This window comes from Megalops cyprinoides, chromosome 19 (assembly GCF_013368585.1).
Source record: "Megalops cyprinoides isolate fMegCyp1 chromosome 19, fMegCyp1.pri, whole genome shotgun sequence".
Lineage (NCBI taxonomy): Eukaryota > Metazoa > Chordata > Actinopteri > Elopiformes > Megalopidae > Megalops > Megalops cyprinoides.
Window position 1 is genome coordinate 21615484 of NC_050601.1, and position 23498 is coordinate 21638981.

The 23498-nt window shown below is 41.7% G+C and overlaps 1 protein-coding gene across 2 annotated transcripts; it reads left to right on the forward strand.

Annotated features, from left to right (window-relative positions):
* Window positions 1-3537: 3537 nt before the first annotated feature.
* LOC118794946 (membrane-spanning 4-domains subfamily A member 4A-like) lies at window positions 3538-22236 on the forward strand. Of its 2 annotated transcripts, none has more exons than XM_036553242.1 (7): window positions 3538-3587; window positions 15266-15444; window positions 17014-17121; window positions 17618-17674; window positions 18136-18240; window positions 20463-20576; window positions 21805-22236. In XM_036553242.1, exons 2-7 carry the CDS (start codon window positions 15295-15297, stop codon window positions 21928-21930), a joined length of 660 nt encoding a protein of 219 aa, XP_036409135.1. In that variant the 5' UTR covers window positions 3538-3587; window positions 15266-15294; the 3' UTR covers window positions 21931-22236. The 2 variants fall into 2 exon arrangements, with proteins under 2 accessions (XP_036409135.1, XP_036409134.1); XM_036553241.1 differs by lacking the exon at window positions 3538-3587 and adding an exon at window positions 11138-11257.
* The last annotated feature ends 1262 nt before the right edge of the window (window positions 22237-23498 follow it).

Sequence of the window (23498 nt, forward strand, 5' to 3'; positions counted from 1 at the left end):
TGCCTCTCACTTCTGCAAAGGGCAAACCACAAAGAAGTCATATGCAGTCCTCTGTGTCAGTTGTCATTTTCCTCACGCAGGAAGCATGAAACAAAAAAAATCAACCTTATTGGAAACCCCCCAGCCTGTGGGCAATCTCAGATGAAAAGGGCTGTGAAGAGAAGGCCCAGGCAGGTAAGAGATGATTTGAGTCATGCATCATGTCCAACCCACTGACAGCATGGTGGTCTGTCTCCACGATGAAGTGCCTCGCAATGAGAAAGTAGTAGAAACTGTGCAAGCTGCCTTAATTGCCAAGAGCTCTTACTTGAGGGTCCTCCCTTTGATAGACTCAAAATCTGAGCTGTTGATTGGATAGCCCCCTCCCCTCTCTGTGCAGGGATTCACATCAACTATGTTTGTCTGCAAACCTTGTCAGGAGTGTGAATTTCATGGCTCATCTGCCCCCTTCCCTGTGCAGCCTTTTAAAGATTTTGCTTTCAGATACTGGAAATAATAGCAAGGTTTTTCTAGCTTGATCCCTCTAGTCCTAGCATGGTGGTCTTACATCTCCTCCAGGCTGTCTTGGATTCTTACGTTCTGTTGGGCCAGTGTAGGGTCACAAATATACAGAGAATTGTTTTGGAACCTCTAATTAAGACACTCCACCAAACTATTTGTCATAGAGTGTGGTCTGGCATGCATGTTTCTAGATGTTAGACATGAAGTTATGAAGTGCCCAGGTCAGTAATGGTTTCCTGTGGCATTCCTATTTGGGAGATTGGGATACCTTGTGCCCCACCAGTTTGGCAGTATTACTTTTATTCAGAGGCCTCTGGATGTCTGATAGTGTATTCACTGAAGTCAAGGATGTATTTTCTGTGGTGTTCGCCAGTGAGTCTATTTCCATAACAATCCGGGAGAATGGGATGTCAATTAAAGCAAGAAGAATGAGTGGGTCTCTAAGCTAAGGTTTTCTGTTGTGAAGTATACTGACATTTATGATATGCATGACAGAATACAGGTGGTATTAAACTCAGGTATTTTGGCTAGCAGCCTCCATTATTTTGCAAAATACCAGTGCTCACACAGAAAGTAACTTTTTCCCCCTTTTACACACTCCTCTTTTGGAACCGCCAACTGTGCACTGTATTTTCTCCTCCACACACCTTCATGTCTGCCTGTGGTAATGCACTGCAGTATCTTGAAGTCATCAAAAACAGCAGAGGTAGAAAACCCATAGCTGTTTATGTGTGGGCAGTTACTCATTATGGAGGTCAGGGCTTTGACTGGTGTAGTTTTGAAGCTATCAATGAAGGGATAATGGTCTTCTAAGACATTTGCCCACACAGATGAAACAAGACAAGAATTACTATGCTGGTTGTGATGTATTCACTTCCTAAAAGCAACTCTGTAACAACTAAGCATGGTTTAAGTGCAAACTTCAGACTAGCAGATTGCTCACACTAAACTGCAGAGAGAAGCCACACTATCAGTTTTGTCACCACATTTCTTTTAACGTTTCAGTTTTCAATTCAGTTTTACAAATTGCTGACTATATTCTGCGTACTGCTCCACTGTGTGGGATGTTCCAGTCATTTGCCACCCCAAGTCCCCATGCTTTTGAGTGAAGTTTTGCATGGTGGTTTAGGTGGCAGCAAATTATTGCTAATAGTGTTTTTTTCTCCTTTTATGCACCATTATTTTAGAATTTCCAGCTGAGCACTGTTGACTGCCATTGCGAGATCAACTGGATTCATGCAGGACCACGGGATGTCATGAATGGAATTGTCCTATGCACTCACATACCTGCGCAACAGTTAATGAGCTAAGCGCCAGTTGGAGGATGGGTATAGTGTCGCTGACGTCAAGCAAACTGCAGGCACCTGATGAGTCAGAGGCCATAGAGATGAGCTTGCAGTGAAAACAAGTGCATTAGCTACTGTCCTACTTGGGGGCCCACTCTAGATTAGCATTTATTGTCTTATATTTCCTTGTGATTATTTTGTTCCTCAGATTCAATTCTTGACATTTCAGTGCACAGTGGTCAGCAGTATGTTGCTCTGTGTGTTCACCTGCAGAGTTGCACTGAAAAATCTACGTTGCTGTAATTGGCAGTCAAGGTCCAGAAATCCCAAATCAGACTGAAAAACTGTGTTTTTCTCAGTTCTTAGTCCAACTATAGTTTATCTCCATGAAACATCTGTTTGATCTGCATCATTACTGTAGATGCTGACATCAAGTGCAATCTCTTAGATCATTTCTGACCCACTTTTCTCAATAGTGTGAATCAATAGACTAAAAGATATTCCTGCAGCATGCCAATAGCCTTAGAAGAAGGATGCTTTGCATGTAAATTACATTACAGACCTGATGAAATATCATGGGTCGACCAAACAAGTTAGCTACTTCAATGCTCATGGTGGTAACATAAGTAGCAATCTAGCTATTCAACAACAATATCTATCAACTATCAACTAGCTAGTTATGGCAGTGCTTTATTACCTTACCAGACATATATTTTTTAATAATTTCTGTAGGGCCTAGCTAATTATTAGTGAAATAGCATATCTGCTAGCTGTCTAGATAAATTAATCTAAGATCACATTTTGGGGTTATTTCGTCTAACTAGCCAGTTAGTTGTGATTTATATTTAAATTTTAATTAAAAAAAAAATTGAAGTGTTAGTTCAGCCTCAAATGATGAAGGTTGAATTAACACTTCAACAACTGTTGACAGCAATTTTTTCAGTTGTTGAAGTTGGCATAGCCCCTGTTAACTTGCATAGCTAACTAAGTAATATCTTTGACAGAATAATATGTGAACAAGATATTCAACTACAAGGTGGAAGAATCCTTTAAATGTGTGGAAAATGTTCACAGTCCCATCATTTTTTTTTAGAATATATGTGTCAAAAGGTATAACCTGATCAAACCCTTGCGCTCAAGGCAAGCAGCATAATCACTGCCCCACAGGAGGACAGAATGTTTGATTCCCAAAGTGAAGTGTCTTGGTGATATCAGCAAGTGCAGAATTTCTCCAGGGTATTATTAACATTATATAGACAACTGTGGTTGTTTGTAATCACTTTGTGTACATCCCACTCCCGCCAGTATTCGATAACTTTAGACCTATTCATGTATATCAGTCTATGTGGAGCAGACTGATTGGGGTGTAAGTGGGTGAGAAACTTGATCTTGTGAAACCAAATGGTCAGTATGTAGGAACCACTGAGCAAAGTAGGTACAGGGGACAGTTTAAGGAGTCAAAATTGGTTGTTTTTTTTTTTTTTTTACGTAGATGGCGTCTTCAGAATATTAATGCTAGGGTGACCATACATGTGTCTCTAAACGAGGACATGTCCGGGAAAAAGAGGATGCATGCTCACCCTAATACCCTATGGCCTTTTGTACACCATATCCATCAACACCAAGACCAGCACCAACACCTCTTGCATCTCAGCCCTTCAGAGGTTTAACAAACATTATGCCCACAAAAAACTGTTGCTCCTGGTGCTCTCTCTAGTTTCGCCTCGTTATCATTTGTCTCCCGACAGATGGCGTATGTTGAAGGCAACACCAGTCTGTCTGAGAGATCGTGGAACTCTGGTAAGTCGTGTATTTTTCTTCTTCCGCTCAAAAATAGTTTATTCAACCTCTTTATTGAGCCGGCTATCTCACTACCACATGCAAAGCAAGCAGACAGTCGTTGCAGTATGTCGCCTTTTTAGGAGCTGCTGACACAAAAGAAGGAAGGAATTTGGGGAAGCAAAATGACCATGGCAACAGTAACTATTTATCTTCGGACGACACCATATTGAAGACGAACCACTACTTTACTTCCTCCCGTGAATACTTTCCGAGCTGCTGCCATATAGATTAGGTACTGCGCTATGCGTCGGGAGGCAGTGCCCGTTACATAGCAACTATGCTGCAGAGAGTAGGTAGAAAGACAGCCAAAACTTTTCCGGATAAAACAAGATTGAAACAGCACAAATATTCTACATGGCAAGTATTTCAGTCGTATCACCAGTGTGCTCTCAAAGAAAGAGAAATTAAAAATGGTTAAAATCGTTGCACGTATCTTGTGTTTTCGTTCCTCGTTAAAACAATCAGTCTCGGTAAAAGCAACCACTAACGTTATGCTAGTTAGCAAAGGTCGTTAAATAAAGACTCATGATAATATAGTTGTGCAGTTGATCTGTGGGACCGTCACAACCTTCGTACAGTGAGCTGTCTGTCTGAAACAGACATGTTGGGGTGTGTCCGCTGGCGAGTAGTGCGCTAATGGTATTGTTTACATTCCAGGTCCATCCTCTTGAGGCCTAGCAAAATAACAGCTTATCAATTTTAGCAATCTTGTGCTTTGCTCAGTGTGTGGGGTGAAAGAAACAAAGAAAAAATATCAAATGACATTTTTATTTATATTACATGTGCACTGTAGTGGACATTGAAATAGGCTTTGCATAAAAATATGCCAAGTTGCATCTGTCTCTAAATACTGTCCAAGTTGACTGTGATTCAAACTGTAGAAGTTGTAGAAACTTTCCTTAATAAATTTCTTTCACCTGACTGTGAATTCTATCAACTATAGGTCATGGATTTTAAGAACAGTATTTCTTTTTGGAAATGGGTTCTTCGTGGGTTCTCCCAGCACTTGGCTGTTTGACTTGCACTGAATCCAGGACGTAGTCATTGCAGTGTCGAAGACCACTGTGCTACACTGCCACCCCAAATGGTAGAGCTCTCCTGCCCTTGGTTGACTGAGATGGTCTGGTCATACTCTGTCCAGGAGTGGCCTCTCTCCATAGCTGGTATGTCACCTTTATCTACTCTGACACACCAAGGACATCAGTGACTTTCAGTGAATTTCTGAGGTTAAAAAACCTTTGAGATGGACTAGCATATTAAGTGGTACTCTTGTTTTTCTGGCTCAGTAGATTTTGATCTTTGGGTATCCATGGCATGCCTGGCATACAGCAATGCCAAAGAGGTGGCAAATGCCAAAGGAGTGGCAGTGTAGCATAGTAGTAAGGAGCAGGACTCATAACTGAGAGGTTGCTGGTTCAATTCCCACCAGGGCACTGCTGTTGTATCCTTGGGCAATGTGCTTAACACAGAATCGCCTCAGTAAATGTCCCAGTGTTTAAATGAGTAACATGTAAAAAATTCTTACCTATATAAGTCACTCTGGATAAAAGCATCTGCTAATTGACAGTAATGTAATTTAAAGAAGTTCTTCTGTTCTTCCAGTGAGGTGTTCAGAGAATTTCCTGAAATCTGAATCTCACATTGATATGTGAAACTTGCCATGTCCTCAATAACTTTGTTGTTGACGTACTGTCCAAAATACTGAACTGGACTGAAGTCATCTTGGGTTGAAGGAATGTCATGAACATCAGGAGATGCTTTTAACACAGTTGTGAAACAATCATGCCTCCGAACATTCGCTATCAAAAAGGTAGCAATTGAATGCAGTTATCCCCAATCATGAATACAGTGCTGAACTCCTCACAACCTCTAGTTATTATATTCACTAACACATTTTTGCTCTTTGTATTGTAGATATTTACCAAATGCGTATCCAGTAGAATGTAATATTAGGATGTAGCAGGGTGATGGCGAAGGCCACCTTGCCAGGCAGTGATTGGACAGCGGCACAGGCTCTAGATGGTGCATTTGGCCAATGGCCGTTTATTTCTCCCTACTCTGGGGTAAGGCAGAACAAACAAAATACTCCTCCAAAATAAGCGAAGTGAAATACGTCAACACACGGCCTCAGCTGCACAGGTGCCTGTCTGTGAGGCCACTGCTGTCCCGGGTCTTAAAGCCTCCCAGGCTGTGGGAGACAGCTGAAGGGACTGGCAGCAGCCAAAAAAGGGGAACAGCTCTCTGTGCCCCCACCCACACCTTCCAGCATCACATAAGGAAAACATTCAATCATACGTGTCACTTCTAGCCCCTTAGTAGGTGACGGTCCTGTTCCTTGTCATTCTGCGTCTCTTGATCCAGACTCGCTTGTCTGAGCTCTCTACCTCTTTGTCTGCCTCAACCTGCTTCCGCATCTTCATCTTCTGATAAGGCTATCAATCCATTTTTCTGTTCAAGATTTTCTCTCCCTGTGTAAATGACCTTTCTCCTACAGCATGGAGGACAACATGTGAAAAAAACATTAAGCAGACCGTAGCATCCACAACAGAAGACATTTATGAATGGATTGTTATAGCACATGACAAATATTTCACATCACTCTTAACTGGCGTTATTGTTTCTGATACATGAAGTAAGAGAAAGAATTCTAAATATCTGATTCACAAACTTAATAACCAAGCAATTTTAAGAGGTACCTCTCTGCCTCCCACAACACATGCCTTTAGGAATGGATGCCATTTTTTAAAGACAGGAAGAGGAAGTTGTCAGAAACAAGGCTCAAAAAACACATGTACACAACAGAAGACAAAACAGAATGGCTGGGTCTCAGGTGGCTATGTTGGAGATGATTAGGGTTTGGTGATTTGCATGAAAACTGTGTGCCTGGTCATATGGGGACAGAGCACTGGGCGGTGGAGGTGGTGTGTTAATTGAATCTGTTTCTCATGTGCTTTTTAATTCCATGTTCCATTTTAAGTCCATGCTTCTTAACATTTTTATTGGAGATGTTTGACAGTGGTGTTTCTGTTGTCTGATAGTGACAGCAATTTATAAAAATACATTCTTTTGCATTTTTGCATCCAAGTTTTGGATACAAGTAATATACTTATTAATTATTATTATGTAGAATATTAAGGACATGGGGTGTGTTATCAAAAGGAGGCAGTTTTGTGGAATGGCATGGCGTTTGATCCGGAGACACGCGATGTGTATTCGAATACGAACGCTGGAGACAAGCGATGTGTATTCGAATACAAAGCGATGTCACTACATCCGACCGGAGCCAAATGGCACCTCTTGTGAACCCTACGGAGCCAATTAGGTTACAGGGCTCAGGAAATACCCAATTAGAGAGGGAGCTGTTTAGCTATGCACAGCTCCACAAAACCAATCAGAAACAGCACCCCTGCTGGTCATCATAGCTCATTGAACTTCTACTCAATGCTGATGTTCCCACTGCCGCCTGTGCAAATAAACCTACCTGTCTTTTGCTGCGAATATCGAATCTGCTTCTGTGTCGTAACGAAACACGTTTTGGTGTTCCGGACCTTTGCTAACAATAATAATCCACTACTTACGAAATAATACTAATGTCATATTTTTGAATGGGGAAAGAGTGACCATCACAGTGCTGCAGAAAACTTACCTGTCTGGGTGGGAGTACTTTGCTACTTTCTGTTTACTGGTAAAAGACATTTCTGTTCTTACCAATAGGAAAATTAAATACATTGTAGTATATTGAGAAATATGTTGTTCAGCCCCGGAATCTATTGCAAATACAATTAAAGTATATTAATGCAAAACATGAATAGAGTATATTGTAATATACCAAAAGGGCAATAATTTGCATGTTTTCAATAACATTCATTCATAATATTCAATAACTGTTTTCGATATATGATAATATTTTTTGAATTGGTATTCCAAACATGTACCATTTGTTTTTGAATAACTGGTCATTAACTGTGAGGATTCAACATATGGCTGACATAATACCATTTTTGAATGTTTATGCTGCAGATGAAGACTACCCCAAAGTTTAATCACCTACACAGTGGTCTGCAACTCCTACACTGGAGACTGACCTCATGTGATTTAAGCATGTGACATCACGCAGTGATCTTGATCTTTAAAATGCTGGCCTTGGTGACGAATGATCGGCTGTGCTTCAGTACATAAACTGGAAGCTCATTACAAGCCCACAGACCTTGTGTATGTGTATTGTATATTGCAAAATACGGATCTGTCTGTGTATTCACAGGTGGAAATTCAGTACCCTGGCTTAGAATTTTGTAAAAAGAAATGTTGCTGATGTAACTGAAGTCATTTTTCACTTGTCACCCACAGTATATTTAAGCCGTCTAGCAACAGTATGGATGAATTACCGGTGTTAAATATTGCATGGCTACAACATTGAACGGATTTTCATGTTTGATTAGGTGTCTATGGTGGCTATTTAAATAAAGAGAAAGTTAATGAGCGTGTGTTTACCTTGCAGTGCACTTTAAACATATGACAGCATATGTTTAAGCATCATTTGTCTATTGTTAAGCAGCACTTGTCATGTATGTAACATGAGACAATATACAAATGATGCTTCTCAGCCATATGGCTAAATGCTAGGGCAGATGGTGTGTAACACCGGCACCCTAAACCGGCTGAGCATCCCCTCAGCGCTCTGCAGACTGTAGCAGCCTCTGTGACGGTGTAGCCTCCTGGCTGCACACAATAAACCACTGCCATCTGGTTCAGTGGGGGCCTAGCGCAACACTGAGCCTTTGACCCTTGTGTCACATGTCGTGACCGCTCTTAATCCCAGCGGAGCGGTTACGGAAGGAATCCAGGACATCACCCGCCAACTGGCCGCATCCCTTGCATTCCTCCCCGGTGCAGTAGCGGAGCTCGTGCTCTGGCCTGGGGGACCTCTGTCAGGCGGAGCATGTGGATCACACCTCTGGCAGCGGGGCTTCACCATCACACTGACAAGGACTAGTGAACACGTTACATACAACAGGCATCAGCTTGCGCAGTGGCCACAAAGTTAATGCATTCTAGACTTTGGGGGTTGCCTAGGAAAGAGCCCAACCCTTCAATGCTCAGATGAGTATCTAGCACAGAGTCTGTGTTGTGACTAGGAGCATTCAAGACTGACGGCAGCCCTTTTGGATGCTGCTTAAACTGGGTATTTTTGTTGGGTATTTGGTGAGTTGGTGGAGGGTTGCCGCCACTGTGGCAAATCCCTGGATGAAAAGACTGTAATATGACACCAAGCCCAGGAAAACTTGCAGCTGCCACAGGTCCCTGGGGACCAGTTAGACTCGAACAGTGGCTGCTTTGTCTGGCTCTGTGGCAACACCTTTTCCACTCACCCACTGTCCAAGGAAGGTGACTACTCAGTTTTTAATTTCATAAGCTGGCTAGCTAGCAAGTTAACAAGTAACGAAGCATCACCGATAGTAGTCTTTGCCTTTTTTATGCTTTAATACCCTTCATGGAACCCTCTTCTGGAATTGCCAGATGTACACCACAAGAACACCATAACGTTCACATAGGAGTGCTGAGAAAACTTTAATTTTCTGCTACACTCACAGCCAACAGCTAGTTTCCGCACTGCAGGGCACACAGCACACTACAGTGGAGTGGGCACTCAATAGGCACGGCTCCACTGATGACATCCATGCAACTCGTAGGCACCTGACAAATCACAGGGTACCTAAGAGCAGTGAGTGAAGAAAGCCCTGGCCTTCCCCTATCCCTGACAGAATGGAACCAGTTTGATCCACGGTCCCAGACATTGTCACCAAATTGCATGGTTGGTTTCAAACCTGGGCCATTGGCCTCAGCCCGTGTTCAAAGCAAACACCCTATCAGCTGAGCCACTCGAAACCCATCTCTGCCTTTTTTGTAATAGTACAATTTGAGGCTTTCTGAGGCAGCAGGTTTCTCCTCCATTTGGCAGAAAATGGCAGAGACTGGAATCCCTTCACCTCCTGTAGCCACACTTGAGAACAGCAGTGGCAAAAGTAAGAAAAGATTTAAACTTGCACATCAACCCCACTTGCCAGCACTGAGCACTGTTTGCTTACCTGCTGGTGTTGTGTGTCTTCCTACCTGCCTGCCAGTGCCATATCTTTCAGTGCCAGTGCCATGCATACTCCTGTACCTGCCAGGAGTTGTCAGTTGGGGTTGCCTGGACTCTAAAGTGAGCTTTAGAAGTACTTGAATTACAAATATGAACAAAATCATGAGGGCAAATTTATTTTAATCCAGTCTGAAAAAATAAAACAGTCAGATGAGAACACAGATGGTCTCATGGTAGAGGATGAAAAAATGTAGAATTTGAGATCTTGGCCTACAATCAATTGGCACGGTAGTCAAGTTTGAGCATTCACAGTGGTACCACAGTATGACCACCAGGGGGAGCACATTGTTTCATTCTTTATCCAGTGATAGGTCAAATATCTCAGTGGTTTTGAGGCTTCGTAACTGTTAGGTGAGAACCACATCTCCTGGTTATTACAGCAATTTGCAGGTGTACCAGTGAAACATATATATAGTGGAGGGGAAAAATTATATACAAAAAAGGAAATATGTACAAAATTATGTACATAAGAGCACACTGACACTGGTCAGCAACAACAGGAAAAGGAAAAAAAACTGAGCTCACACTATTGAACAGACAAACAGACAAGGCTTACTGCAGTCTTACTGCAATTCACCACATCACTGCAATACCTTACCGAACATATAAAAAAGACAGTCTCATTCAAATCTAAACGGGTGACACATGACTAAAATTTCATTGTCAGTGTGTTAAGCACTCCCCGTAGGTGCATTGGTTGTCAGTCCCAATGTCTATAACAGAGGTACATACATAGGCATGGGCCTTTTCCCTGTAACCGCACCCTATATACTTCTGTATCCACTGCTAAGTTACCTGCTTCCTGTGTTCATGTACAAAAAACAATATACCTAACCCACACAAACCATGCAGAGTAAAAGTCATTACAATGTCCAGATTCACATTCTTAATGACGGATTGCATGAACTGACATGGTACAATGGGGCATGCACTTTTCCCTTGACATGTGCAAAAGCCAGCATTTCATGGGTATATAGGAGATGTCTGCACTGCCTAGGCACCTAGAATGTACAGCAGTGCTGTTAACAGAACACAACAGAAATCCTTGGGACCATATTTGTTCTTTTTCCCCACATTTTTTCAAACTGGATAGTTCAGTCCACATCAGAAGATGTTAAAATAAAATTTGCCACTGAAGTGCAAGGCCAGTGCTAAGCTGCATTGTCACAAGTTCCACTAAAAGTCTGATTTCCGTCCGTCTAATTACTACATATATTCTTTGAATTATGCAATGTTTATTTTTGTGTGTGCCTGTGGGGACTGTTTTGGTGGGGGTTGAAATGAACTAGTGTTACACATTTCCAGTAACTACTTGACGCACAGCCAAGACGGGTGAAATACTGCTCACTCACTCCCTCCCGCTATCTCTCTCTCTCTCGCGTGCACTTTCTCTCTCTCTGTGCTCCACTTCCTGTGTTGCTCCATCATAAGGACTAAGACATATAAGTCTGGAAACAGAATTTACCTGATTTGGAGTGCAGCACTGGTAAGAAACCCTATTACTTTTTCTGAGCTATGCGTGTGGATGGTTTCCCAGCCTGGTTTTCCTCTGAAATGGTTCATTTAATGTGTTATATTTGGTTTTAAATAGAGCTGTTTTCATTTGAAGTCAGTCAGGTGTTTTTTTTTTTTTGCAGTGTGTACAATTTCGCTGTGTCGGTTCGTTGTGTTCTACGTATGAGAAACAGACTGAGTAACAGTAACTAAACAAATTAAGTAGTATCATTGAGGGTTTTGAAGTAGCTCTGTTGTCATGTGAGGGCAAACATTTGTGTGTGGAGAGATAACATGTCATGAGAATTCTCTTCAGTCGCCTAACTGAACAAATGACATATTTAGTTTCTTCTTGATTTAAGAGGAGCCAAGCATAATGCTGACAGAAATAGCACAAGCTTTACTGTTGTAGCCTTCTCTCAATTGTCCTTTTTAAGACATTACATCATGGAGATGTGTTTTGTTGAGGGGTGTCTCTCTCTGCCAAGATACAGCTGCCTGAAAAGTGTAAACATCCTGTCATTCCCTCCTCTGTGCTCTGGAGCTGTGTCCTTTCAAAATCGATTTTCTTCCCTTCAAGCAAATCGTTTTCACCGAGGCATGCGCAGCAATTTGTGACTGATCCAATAAAGATCGGATTTAGATACTGCTTTATATAAAGCAGGAATGCATTCAGAATGCGTGTGTAATCTACTCGCAGGCTAGCGTTCCTTAATGGGCGTTGGTTGTGCTTTGATGCACACAACAAGGGCGCACTACCTCAGCAACCTCAGCGCACCCTGTATCACCCATTAACAATCAGCTCATCAAAAACATTTTCCACTTTATGCATGAAAACTGCCAAGCACTTTGAAATATCAAGGACATGTGGCTTCAGTACACAGAGCATTATAAGGGAGTGTGTGAATCATGTATAGTTTTTCAGCATGCAGATTCAGTTTTTTTAGTCATGTAAGCGATAATATAATATACAAATATAGTGTAATGATATTGTAATGAAGATATTATAATAATATTGTAACATGAATGGGTTAATTTTGTGCAAGTGAACCCACACTTTAAGTTTTTAGCTAGAGCCATTAGACATGAATCATCCTGGCTATCTTGTCCCATAAGTCAGTGAGCTTAGAACATGGCGGCAAAAGAAACTAATACACTAAACTAATACAAACTAATAATGTCTGTGCTTCTCAACAAACACATTGGCCTCAATATTTATTCAAAGCCCTGAATAAATAGGAACAAAAATCCTGATATAACAGGGAGTCATTAAGGGGTCATTTTCCCTGTTTGCAGTTTCTTTTAAAGCTATAGTTTAATGTTAATACAAATGGACATGGTAAAGTCTCGAAAATAATGAGTCATATTTATACCCAGTTTTAAATAATTTGTTGAATAAAACATATTTTAAAAGTTCTGGAACTGAACATAAGGTTTTCTGTTTCCCTGGGGAGTTAAAGTAGGTAAAGCAAAGGAAAAATGACTTAGTCATTTTAAATTTATGAATTAGTTTGTGTCCGTATGGTTAAGGGTCAAAGCAGACTTCACACAAAGTCACACACTTCACAAGACAGGAGATGGCAATATGAGACATATTGCAAAATGGGATGTATTCTTAAAAAGCTGAATTTACCACTTCCTATTGTACTGACCTTTGTTAAGAAATTCATGGCTCCTGGTACAGTGGCATCTTGCAGAGGAAGTGGAGGTGAATGCCTCTTGCTGCCACAGGCTGTGGTGCAATGGGTTTGTGAGATTGTGAAATGAGAATGAAAAATCAGATGAAAAAAAGGACAGGACATACAGTAACTTTTGCCATTGCAAAATAAAGAGGCACGTTTCAGCAGCTCAACTATGCATGCGCAACTGATATCTGTGGAATAAATCATAACACAAGACTACCCAAATATTCCAGCCTGTTTCCTAGGTCAAAGGTTAAAAAGGTCCTTTGAAAGAATTTATTATGTATTTTTATTTAATTACAACAAAAATGCGTAAATCTGAAACTCAAGCATGATGGGAACAGAGGCATCTCATTGTTTTTTTCAGTGAGGAGTTATTTATTAGTTCTAATATTATTTTTACATTCATAGTTCTGTGTCTAATATACAAGCCTGTCCATTTTGCATTCTCTGAACTTTTTTACACAAGAAATGATCACTTGAATTGTCCACTATCTCAAAACTAGTATACATACAGATACTCAGGCTAAAGCTTCCATAGGTACTCATGGCTTCTCTACATTTTATTAATTTGATACTTGCTGTTCTGAATTTATGTCCTTGTTATTGTATATCTGTCATACAGGTGGGATCTGCTTACCAATTTAGTGCTGCCTTATAGCAGATTAACGTTGTCAATAATACAGATACTTCGATGTTACTAAGATATTACACTTCAGAATTGGTGCTGACCTATCTGACCTGAGAAATATGATGGATAATTTGGGGTTGAGGGTTAATCAGGCCCCAGCTGACAGACTATGTCAACAGTTTTCTCACTCAAACAATCATATCTGAGCATTGAGTTACCCTTCTTTTGGTACACATTTCTTCAGCCATTTCCAGGAATTAAAGTAGTGAATGGACAAAAAAGGCATGGTTCAAGGACATGCTATCTGGGCAGTGGGTAGCCTGAAACTATTCAACGGATGTGTTTAAAGCTCACAAGTAATTGGCACAGTTACAGTAATTCAAGTAACATCAAGTACGCCTCTGTGAACCAGAGAGAATTCACCAATCACGTAAAAAGGAGCAGAGCTAAATGACACTGACTTTATGCAGGGCAATTTCAGGGTAATCACACTAATCTCAACAACCGTAATATGGAAACAGTATCTCTTGATGTGTCTTATATACACATTATGATGCAGTAGGTACATATCAAAATGTTTACAGCATTTGAAGCTCAGCTGGCCAGGGCAAGTGTTTCAAGTCTTTGACTTGATCCCAGCCTGACAATGACCTGAAGCCCACAGTGGTGTAAAGAATTTCGTTTCGTTTCACTGCTTCAGAGCTCCTGAGTAGTGTCAGTGATGGTTGTGGTGAGATGAGTCTAATGTGCAAGATTCCAAAATAGAATTGCCCAAAGTTGGGAGAGAAGAATTTCCCTTGTTGCACAACTCACATTCCCATGTCCAGTGGCGTTACTACTGTGCACAATACATGAATCATCCACGTCAACACTTTCCACATTTTCCCAAGACTCACAGATGGGTCTTATTATGGAATATGGAATAACTGAATTCATGTATTCATAGACATTCTGAATTAATCTTATTTATTAGACATGTACACATAGTGTCTGTTCTCAAGTTGCCCAACTAAGGACTTCAGTTAAGAGTAAGAGGATTGTATTCATATTGCTTCAGGGTACTCCTGTGTGAATGAAGAGGTTGTTCCTGTGAGGCAAGCCTAATGTGCTTCCAGTAAGTTTTGCATAAAGGCAGGAATGATTCACATCTTGCACAACTCACGTTCCCATGTCTGTTTGTCTGTTTACCACATGCATAATGTGCAAATCATTCATGTCAATAATTATATTCACATTCACTCCTAGATGGGTCTTGAAAGAAAAGGTAATGGAATAGAGACAAACTGAATTAATGTGTTCATAGACATTCTTAATAATAATTAATTAGACACATAAGTGGACTATTCGTTTTCAAGTTGCCCATGCAAAGACATCATGGTAAGAGTATGCTGTAAAAGAAAGCTTCAGTCGCTTGCAGCCATGTCTGTGTAACTCTGTTCAGCATCTGTTAGCTCAGCTCAAGTCAGACATGAGCCGTCCTTCAGAGTGTGGGTGAACGTTGATTTTCATGTGGGGGTATGGTTGAAGGGGGTTGAAAGGCGTGGACGGCTTGAAGGCTGAGGTAACAACCAAAATGTTTTTTTTTAAGCTCAACTGCGAGTTGTGTGGTTATGACTTGATCAGCATTTATGAACAGTTCTGTTCAGGCTGGAGCGATAGCCACATTCTGTCACAATAATATTTGCAGGTGGGAGCCCCCCAGACCAGCTGTGAAGGATGTCTTCTGTCATCACGGACGACGGGACGGTGATCATCACCCAAGTCTACCCTCGCGGCAAAGGCGTGGGAGCCATCGCAGAGCCGCAGTTGCAGCACAAAGAGTCCCCCATCCGGAAGTTTCTGCGAGGAGAGCCCAAAGCCTTGGGGGTGAGACGCCACACCTGCTTTAGCAGTACGCTGGAGGTCACCGAATAATAACACACATGCAGCATAGCTGTGAGCTGTAGCCAAGCAGAAACCAGACACCTTTTCTGCAGAAAGTCCTTGGTGACAACAGATGTGTGTGACATATAAATGAGACTCTGTCTTCTGGAGCCGTGTGAGAAAAGCCACAAGGTCATATCTCCTGAGGAGTGAATTTAAGCTCCGAGTGCTGTTTCGAGTCATGGAGGGGCTATGTGCCGATAGCCCATGTTTGGTGTTGTTGGTGCAGACATTGGTGCTGTTGGTGGCCATGGCATCCTTGCTCGGTGCTGGTGTCTCCTCAGTCTTTCAGATTCTACACACAGTACCGTAGCTTTTGGTCCATGGGAGAGGAGTGGAGGTTGTGGTGTGTCCTTGTGTTCCACGGGGGGGGATGTCTGCTTGTGTAAAATGAAAGCTGAGGTAAACACGAGTGTTCCTCTTTTAGAGTTGTAAATATCAAATACAAAGAACTTCCCATTTCTCTTCAAATAAGAGCCACATCCTGATGAGGTGATGAGACATCAGGAGTTCTGAGGTCTCTGCATTTATGAGCAGAGAGTAATAACTGACCACTGGTGGCTGAGTGATTGGGACGTGGTTTGTTTGGCGCGGGGGGGGGGGGGGGGATGCTGAGAGCATCCTCCATCCATTGATGTGCTGAGAGCACGAAAAGATGGAGCACATGTTTCGGGGTTAGTGAAAGCCTCCTGAATTGTGAGCTTAATATCTATGGGAATGCTTGGGATTGGTGACACCATTTTTTCACTACTTCTGCATCAGATTTGATTGATAATATTTTTATACTTTCAGTGAGCCTCAGTCAGAATCGGCTCAACATAGCCTGCACTGATTCAGAAGGTGTTGCTATGGTAATGAATCTAGCTAATTAGATTGTTTCTTTTTTTCCAAACCAAAACCCCAGTGTTTCAACATATGTATAAACATTAGCCTGTTAACTCATTCATCCATTTTTGTAAAATGGCAGAACCTTCAGAGCTTTGGCTGGTCATTTGTGGTCATTGTCCAGAAGAGCAACCAGGATGTCCTTTTTCTAATTCCTTCTTGCTGTATGCTCTGGTATTTGCCTTTGTCACCTACAGGAGGTGGAGTTTGAAAGCCTTCGATCTAGGGATTCGAAGAGAGCTTTGTTAAGCCACTCTTGCTCTGTAATGCCCAGCGACAGGAGAAAGGAACCCGCATTTCTAGCTGGTCTTTGGATTCAGTGACATCTGCATTCAGGTCACACTTGCCACCCTTCACCCAGAAGCCCCAACAAGAGGAAATGACAGAAAAGGGAGGAGACAGGTGGAGTAAGGGTTAAAAGAGACAGGCAGCTTGGGTCAATCTCCAACCTCCCTTTTCACCCCCAACAGGTGACCATTGGGCAGTGAAAGATTTGTACCTGCTACTGAGAAACGTCATCTGATCTAACCAAGCAACACCAACACAATGGGCTCAGCAATAGAACTCTTAACTTCCCACTGCTGCTCTGCAGCTGAACGAACCCTTTCTGTCTGTCTGTTTCCCCAGGCTGTCCAGATCATGATTGGAGTATTCATGTTCGCCACTGGGATTGTAATGTCTTTTGACCATGCTGTGTCAGTGTATGTGGGAGCTCCATTTTGGGGGGGTATACTGGTAAGTATGAAGGGTGTGCAGGGGGGGGGGGGGGTTGAATGCCACTCCTATTAGTGCAATTTCAGAGCACTCCAAAACTGAGCACAGATTGCTGTCTATAATTGTTAGCTCTTTGACCAGACCCAACCCAATCAGGACGAATCAAATCTGAACACCTCTCTTTTTACAAGGGACACCCATAGAGCAGTGTCTCATCACTCGCTTTTTCACAAATTAAAAAAACAATAATTTTACAACACAGTTTGGCCAAAAGAAGGAGGGATTACATTTTGGGCATCTCTTGTATGTTAACAGAAATATCTCTAGTGTTATCATGTTCTCTGTATTGCAGTAACTTGTGTCCTAAATAAAGCACAAGGCTAACACTGCTAAGTCATTTGCAGTCATTAGAAGCACACATATTGGGATACTTCTTGCTTTAGCAGGCCTATGGTACTTAAATTTTGAAAATCCAACCAGTGCTGCACTGTAATCAGAATTTCAAAAAATTTTCAAGTTTATTTCCTCAGGATCTGTCTCTGTGTCAGCGGAGAAGTATCAGACCAGGTGTTTGGTGAGTACAATGTGACCTCTACCCTGAAAAGAACAGGCCTGTATGCTTCCCCATGTTGACCAAATTTTGCTCTTGATTTGTGGTAGACCTTGTTCCAGTATATTAATACAGAGCTAAGACGTTAGCCACATCCTTGAATTAACTGCTAACAGTGCCCTGACTGGACTTTTAGCCAGAAAGGCTAAAGAAGCCTTCCAAGTCTTCATTAAGCGTGGGCAATCTGGAACTGTGGTTTCAGCCTCCAGTTTCAGGACTGTCACATGAATGTTAATTATAATTACATATTACATTTATGTTCTGAATTCTGAGTTCTTATTGGAATTTACTTGCCATTATGAAAACATCTGATGAGAAAGGTATTGATTAAAAATGTACGTAATATGTATTATTTTGTGCATCATTTCTCCATTTTTTGTCAGTGTGTAAACATGCTGTTCAGTCTCCTGTGTTCTCTCTCTCAGGTCAAGGCTGCCCTCGTCCTCAATATTTTAGGTTCAGTTGTGGCAGGATTCGTATTCATTGCGTACTGCTTCGGCCTTCTCCTTGATACATTCCACAGCAGATCGGTGAGGAAAATCTCAGCATCAGTTTGTTGTATTTGCCTGGTTTTCTCTGGTTTTTGCTGTAGTACTCTGTCCATCCATGCAGAGGCATTTGAAAGGTCACACATGTCTGAACGGCAGGTGTGCCATCCACCAGCTTAGGGGGGTTGACATAGTGTACCTCATAAGTGAAAATGCTGAGTTTCCTGCAGAAACAACCGCAAATGATCACATGACTCCCTACAATTGTTTAATTTTGTAGATCCCCAATGGAGCTGGTCCTCTGGTGATGCTGTTTGTCAGGCCGCTCTGAAACACAAGCTGCCGCATGCTTTTTTATTTTACTCATCTGTTTCATTCAAACTTTGACATCTGTTGTTTGCTCTCTTTGGTCCTGGTGAAGTCAGACATGGCGAGGATTTATAGGGTCTTTATTCACGGCAGTTATTTCAGTGGAAATTTTCACCTTATGTCTCATGAAACCGGTCGATGAAGAGGACGGTCGAAAGGCCTTTGGGAGTGTCAGAGACGTGCTCTTTTCCTCACGCAGCAAACGATCTCACAAGAGCAGATGAACTGAACAAACTTGACTTGAGCGCGCCAAAGACATGGTCTTGTCCACATGCAACAAGCGATCTCACAAGAGCAAATGAACTGAACCATTTTGGCTCGGTGTCTCAGTGGTTAAGGCGCTTCCTGTGGTTCGATCGCACTTGTGTCATCAGCCAATGATGCACCAGAGCCCTTGGTGGATCAGCTTCATTCTGCTCTTAGGCACCCTGCAGCCCATCATGCACCTGCGAGCTGCTCAGATGGCATCCACTCCATTGTACTACAGTGTGTGACTTACAGTGCACAAAATAGGCCATTAGCTGCGTGCGAGTATATTGGAGGATTGCATGCCTCTTGCCTCACCACTCCTGCGTGAGTGTAGAGGTTGGCAACCCTTGTATACAGTTGCCAATTCCAAAAATAGGATTGCATAAAGGGGGAGGGAAGGTTTGCCTCGGCTGTCAGTAATGTCTAAGTAGGCTATGGTGAAGGACCAACTGTCACGGGAGTGACCGGGACACAATCGCGATCTTCAGGTTCAGGGCGTTTATTGAAACGGCAGGCAGAAGGACGGTCAGAGACAGGCAGGGTTCAAAACACAGAGAAGCAGTCCGGGGGCAAATCCAAAGTCGGGGAATCGGGGCAGACAGGGTCGGGAACCAGGCAGGCGAGAAATCAGGCGATCGAGTCCAGGCGGCAGGCAGAATCGTAGTCAGGATGCGGGCAGGAAAGGCGAACACGGAAACAAACTACGGCGGGGCCGAAACAGGTCGGAACACTGAGACGAACTAGCAACAAGACAGAGACACGCAGGGAAGATATAGGGCTGGGGTGACGAGGAGATGGGATGCAGGTGGGCAGGACGGCAGGTGAAGGTGATGGGGCGGGCGGAGACCAGGCGGGGAGCGAGGCGGGGCAGGAACACAAGGAAAACAAAAAGCACATGGACAGGGAAAAACAAAACACCACAGCTAAGGGGGCGGAGCCCTGACAGCAACAGTTTCACCTGTTGCTGGCGATGAATGGATATATTGGAGGAGAGTTATGAGACAGATGTCACCATTGCTTTGTGTGTGTCGCATTTGTATTGTAACAATTGTCATTATTGACCAGAGAATCTTATCCCGGTTTAATCCTCCCTACACAGAAGCAGAGGAAGAAAGAGTGGGAGGTGCTTTAGTGGGAATTGGTTCACCCTGGCTGACCTCTAATGCAGACTTGTCATCTGCTTATATTTGATAAGATTTTCAATGAAAAGCCTTTTAAAATATCATTGTCAGTTTATGTTTTTGAGAAAAATATGTGCAGCATTTTTTCTTAGTAAATTTTTGAGCTTTACCTTGAAACCGATACCATTGTCAAAATAAGTCATCCACAGACTCAATTCATGCAGCTAAATAGTAAACCCTTTGAGTTTAAACTGCGACTCTCCTTAGGGCTTGTGTTCAAAACAAACTGGATTTCATTCCCTGGTTTGGATAGTAAACATATGTGCAGTTCTTACACAGTATGTTCCAGATTTCTGCCCTGTACTTTTGATGCCAATACATAAGCAAAATACCCTTCCAGCAAAAGATTTCTCTCACCCTGCTCAAAGAATCCCAAATTTCTCCCCTCTATCTGCAGGAACCGCAATATAGGAAGTGGTTTTATATATTTTATACATGTTTAATCATTCTTTATTTTTATTTCAGGAATTAAAACCTGGATTAAATTCGATAATGATGATTTTATCATTGCTGGAGATGATCATTACAATATCTACTTCAGGATTTGCATGCAAAGAATTATGCAGCCCCAGCCAATCGGTGAGTGTAACCTCCTGCTAACATTTCAATGTATGGGATACCTCTAAGTGCTAGTAATGTCCATTTCATTGGTAACTTATAATGTTCCTTAAAAGCTTGAATTTAACAGATTTTATACATTGAATATTGAATTTTCTACATATAATTCATTCAGCTCATGCTCAGCTCAACTCTCACACAATTAAGGGTTTGACAAAGGACAAGGACAAAGAACTGGAATGCACTTCTTTCTTTTTAAAAGCAGAACAAATACCATGTAGGGAAATTATGACTGTAGAGGGAAGCAAGTGTCCAACAATGTTCCCCTGCAACAAAGGCTTTTTTGGTCACAAATGTACATTTTGACATTCACTGCCTGCTGAACATGGATGTATATTATTTGCTTGTTTAAAAAATATATGTCCTGTCTTCAAACAAGCTGGCTGAAGACAGAGGAAATGTGACTAGCCCTCACCCAGTGAAGAAAAATCAATTAACCGATCAAAATTACAGGGGAAGAAGACAGTTGTCCTTGAAGCAAAAATTGTCAAAAGCCTTCAGAATTTGGATATAGGGTTCACTTGAAGTAACTTGCTCAGCCAGACTTTTTCTAAACCTGTCATTTATGAATTCAGCGTTAACATGAAAAAAATTCTCATAGAACAAAACAAAAAATATTGTGTGCTAAAACTGAATCCATTCTGTGTGAAATACCAGGAAGGAATATTTAAGTAGTACGTATAATTGAAGATTATGACTAATTTTCTGTAGAAATATCAGATTACGATCAGACAGCTATGATAGACAGTTCTACAGCTTATGTAGAACAACCAGATTATGATGACTCTACAGTGCTTTTCCGTAGTTTGTTAAATGGCAGTGAACCATACTGATGTTTTGATGATTTTACTGAATATATAACTTCTCTTTTTCTCTGTTTCACTTGTTCTGATTGGGAACTGAAATGAGCCTAAGCCATCAACCATAGTTTTCTCCACAGGGCATTCTCAGCTTAAGGTACTATCAATGAAGTGCGATGTCTGGGTAAATATTTGTACAGTGGCTGACCAAAGTCCTGCTATGCCCCTTGGAATTTAGGACAGGCAGATGTTTGGCCCTAACCTGACGTGGATCACTGGTGTCATGTCAGAATTTCCCATGCAAGATCAACATGGAACATCCAGGGATGTTTAAACAGAGGTTTCTGCATTGCTGACACATGCTTCTGTGACTCTATTCTTCCCCTCAGCACATGCTTATCGTCCAGCATGTCACCAGCTCTCAGTTCAAGTCTCAGGACAGCAGTGACAATCCTTACAAGGCGCTGGTGGACGTGGACGAAACAGCCTCCGTCATGACAGCCCCTGCAGAGTAACCCCACCATTCAACACCCTTCAGGAGCACAGCCAGATACACCAACCCAGTCACGTGCTGCCATTTCCATATATACCATTTTATCCTTCATATTCTCATCTGAAAACTACTAATTATGTTGTGCTGCCATACTTTCAGAAGTTCACAGAAGTGGGTAACTAATATTTTTTCTCCAAATGCATTAATGTTGCATTAACTGTTACTGATATTGTTTTATATACACTGCACTGGAAATAACATTTGCACGTCTTGTTGTATTTTCTGGCTTGTTATATTAATAGTGTTTGCTCCAAATGCATTTATATTGCAGCAACTATTGTTACAATATTATTATTATTATTATTATTATTATTATTAACTATTAGTACAATTAGTGATTGTTTTATATATACTCCACTGGAAATAACATTTGCACATCGCTTGTTATATTCTCTGATGGGTGAGCAGTTTATTGCCCAATTTGACTGTAGTTATGGCATTCAGTCTCCATTATTACTGATTATTTATCTCACCATTTGAGCGTTTTTTGGTGGTGTTCCATGGACCACATATGGGCGGAATATGTCATTGTGAAGTGCTTAGATAGCCATAACGGCATTTATACTCTACTTGTGTTCATGCCAAGGAAGTCCAAAACTGAAAATTGCATGTGGTGGAAATTTGAGGGAGGGGAAGGATATAACATTCGTCTTTTTATTTTTAAATTTAGAATACAGTTCCTTACTAGGTAGTACCATAGAATAGTATGGTGTGACTACAGTCAAATTACATGGTGACTCATTAAGTGTACTCTGCATTTGGTGAATTTTAACAGTCTTCAAAAGTCACATCGCTCCCCACTGCTGTACAATGTGTACAGCACTGGGGAGCAATGTAGTATAGTGGTAAGGACGTCTGTAACCCAAAGGTGGCTGGTTCAATTCCTCAGCAAGGCACTGCTGTGCCTACCCTTGGGCAAGGTGCTGGACTCATATTGCCTCAGTTCATATCCAGTTGTATAAATGGATGATATGTAAAGAATGTAAACTATGCCAGTCACTATTGATAGGAGTATCTGCTAAGCAGCTGTAGTGTAATATGCGAGAGCCATTTTCTTCTCTTCTTACAAGTATGTTCTGCACTTACTCTAGTAAAGGGTGTCTCATCATTGCTGATAGACCTGAAATGTCTAATGACTACAGACTTGGGGTCATATTGAAGACTTGGGTTTATCTGTTCTGGTTTTAACTACCTAGATGTTTCTACAACACAATATACATAAGTGTTTTAAGGGCAAATGGCAAATGTAGTTTGGGAAGTGATTCTGCCATTTGCTTTTGTGCTCTTTAGTGTAAGTGTTAGTAAATTACTTGCCCCACAACATGGTACTGTGTTTTGAGCAATGAAAAAAAGCGCTGTTTCATGAAACACTCGCTCAAAAAATGACTGAGCTATGGGCAGTATGTAGTGAATTATCATGTATATTTCTCGACTATTTCTATCTTTTTTAGTGGTTTGAATTCAGTTTTGTCAGTTACAGCACTGCCAGCCCTGTTGCTATACTGAAGATTTGTCTTTTAGCCTCTTAAG

Bases quoted from the DNA above. Each gene is read 5' to 3' on its own strand.
- LOC118794946 (XM_036553242.1), top strand. From the start codon at position 15,295: ATGTCTTCTGTCATCACGGACGACGGGACGGTGATCATCACCCAAGTC. The intron at 15,445-17,013 runs GTGAGACGCCAC...CTGTTTCCCCAG, and splicing joins GAGAGCCCAAAGCCTTGGGG to GCTGTCCAGATCATGATTGG. The intron at 20,577-21,804 runs GTGAGTGTAACC...TCTTCCCCTCAG, and splicing joins TATGCAGCCCCAGCCAATCG to CACATGCTTATCGTCCAGCA.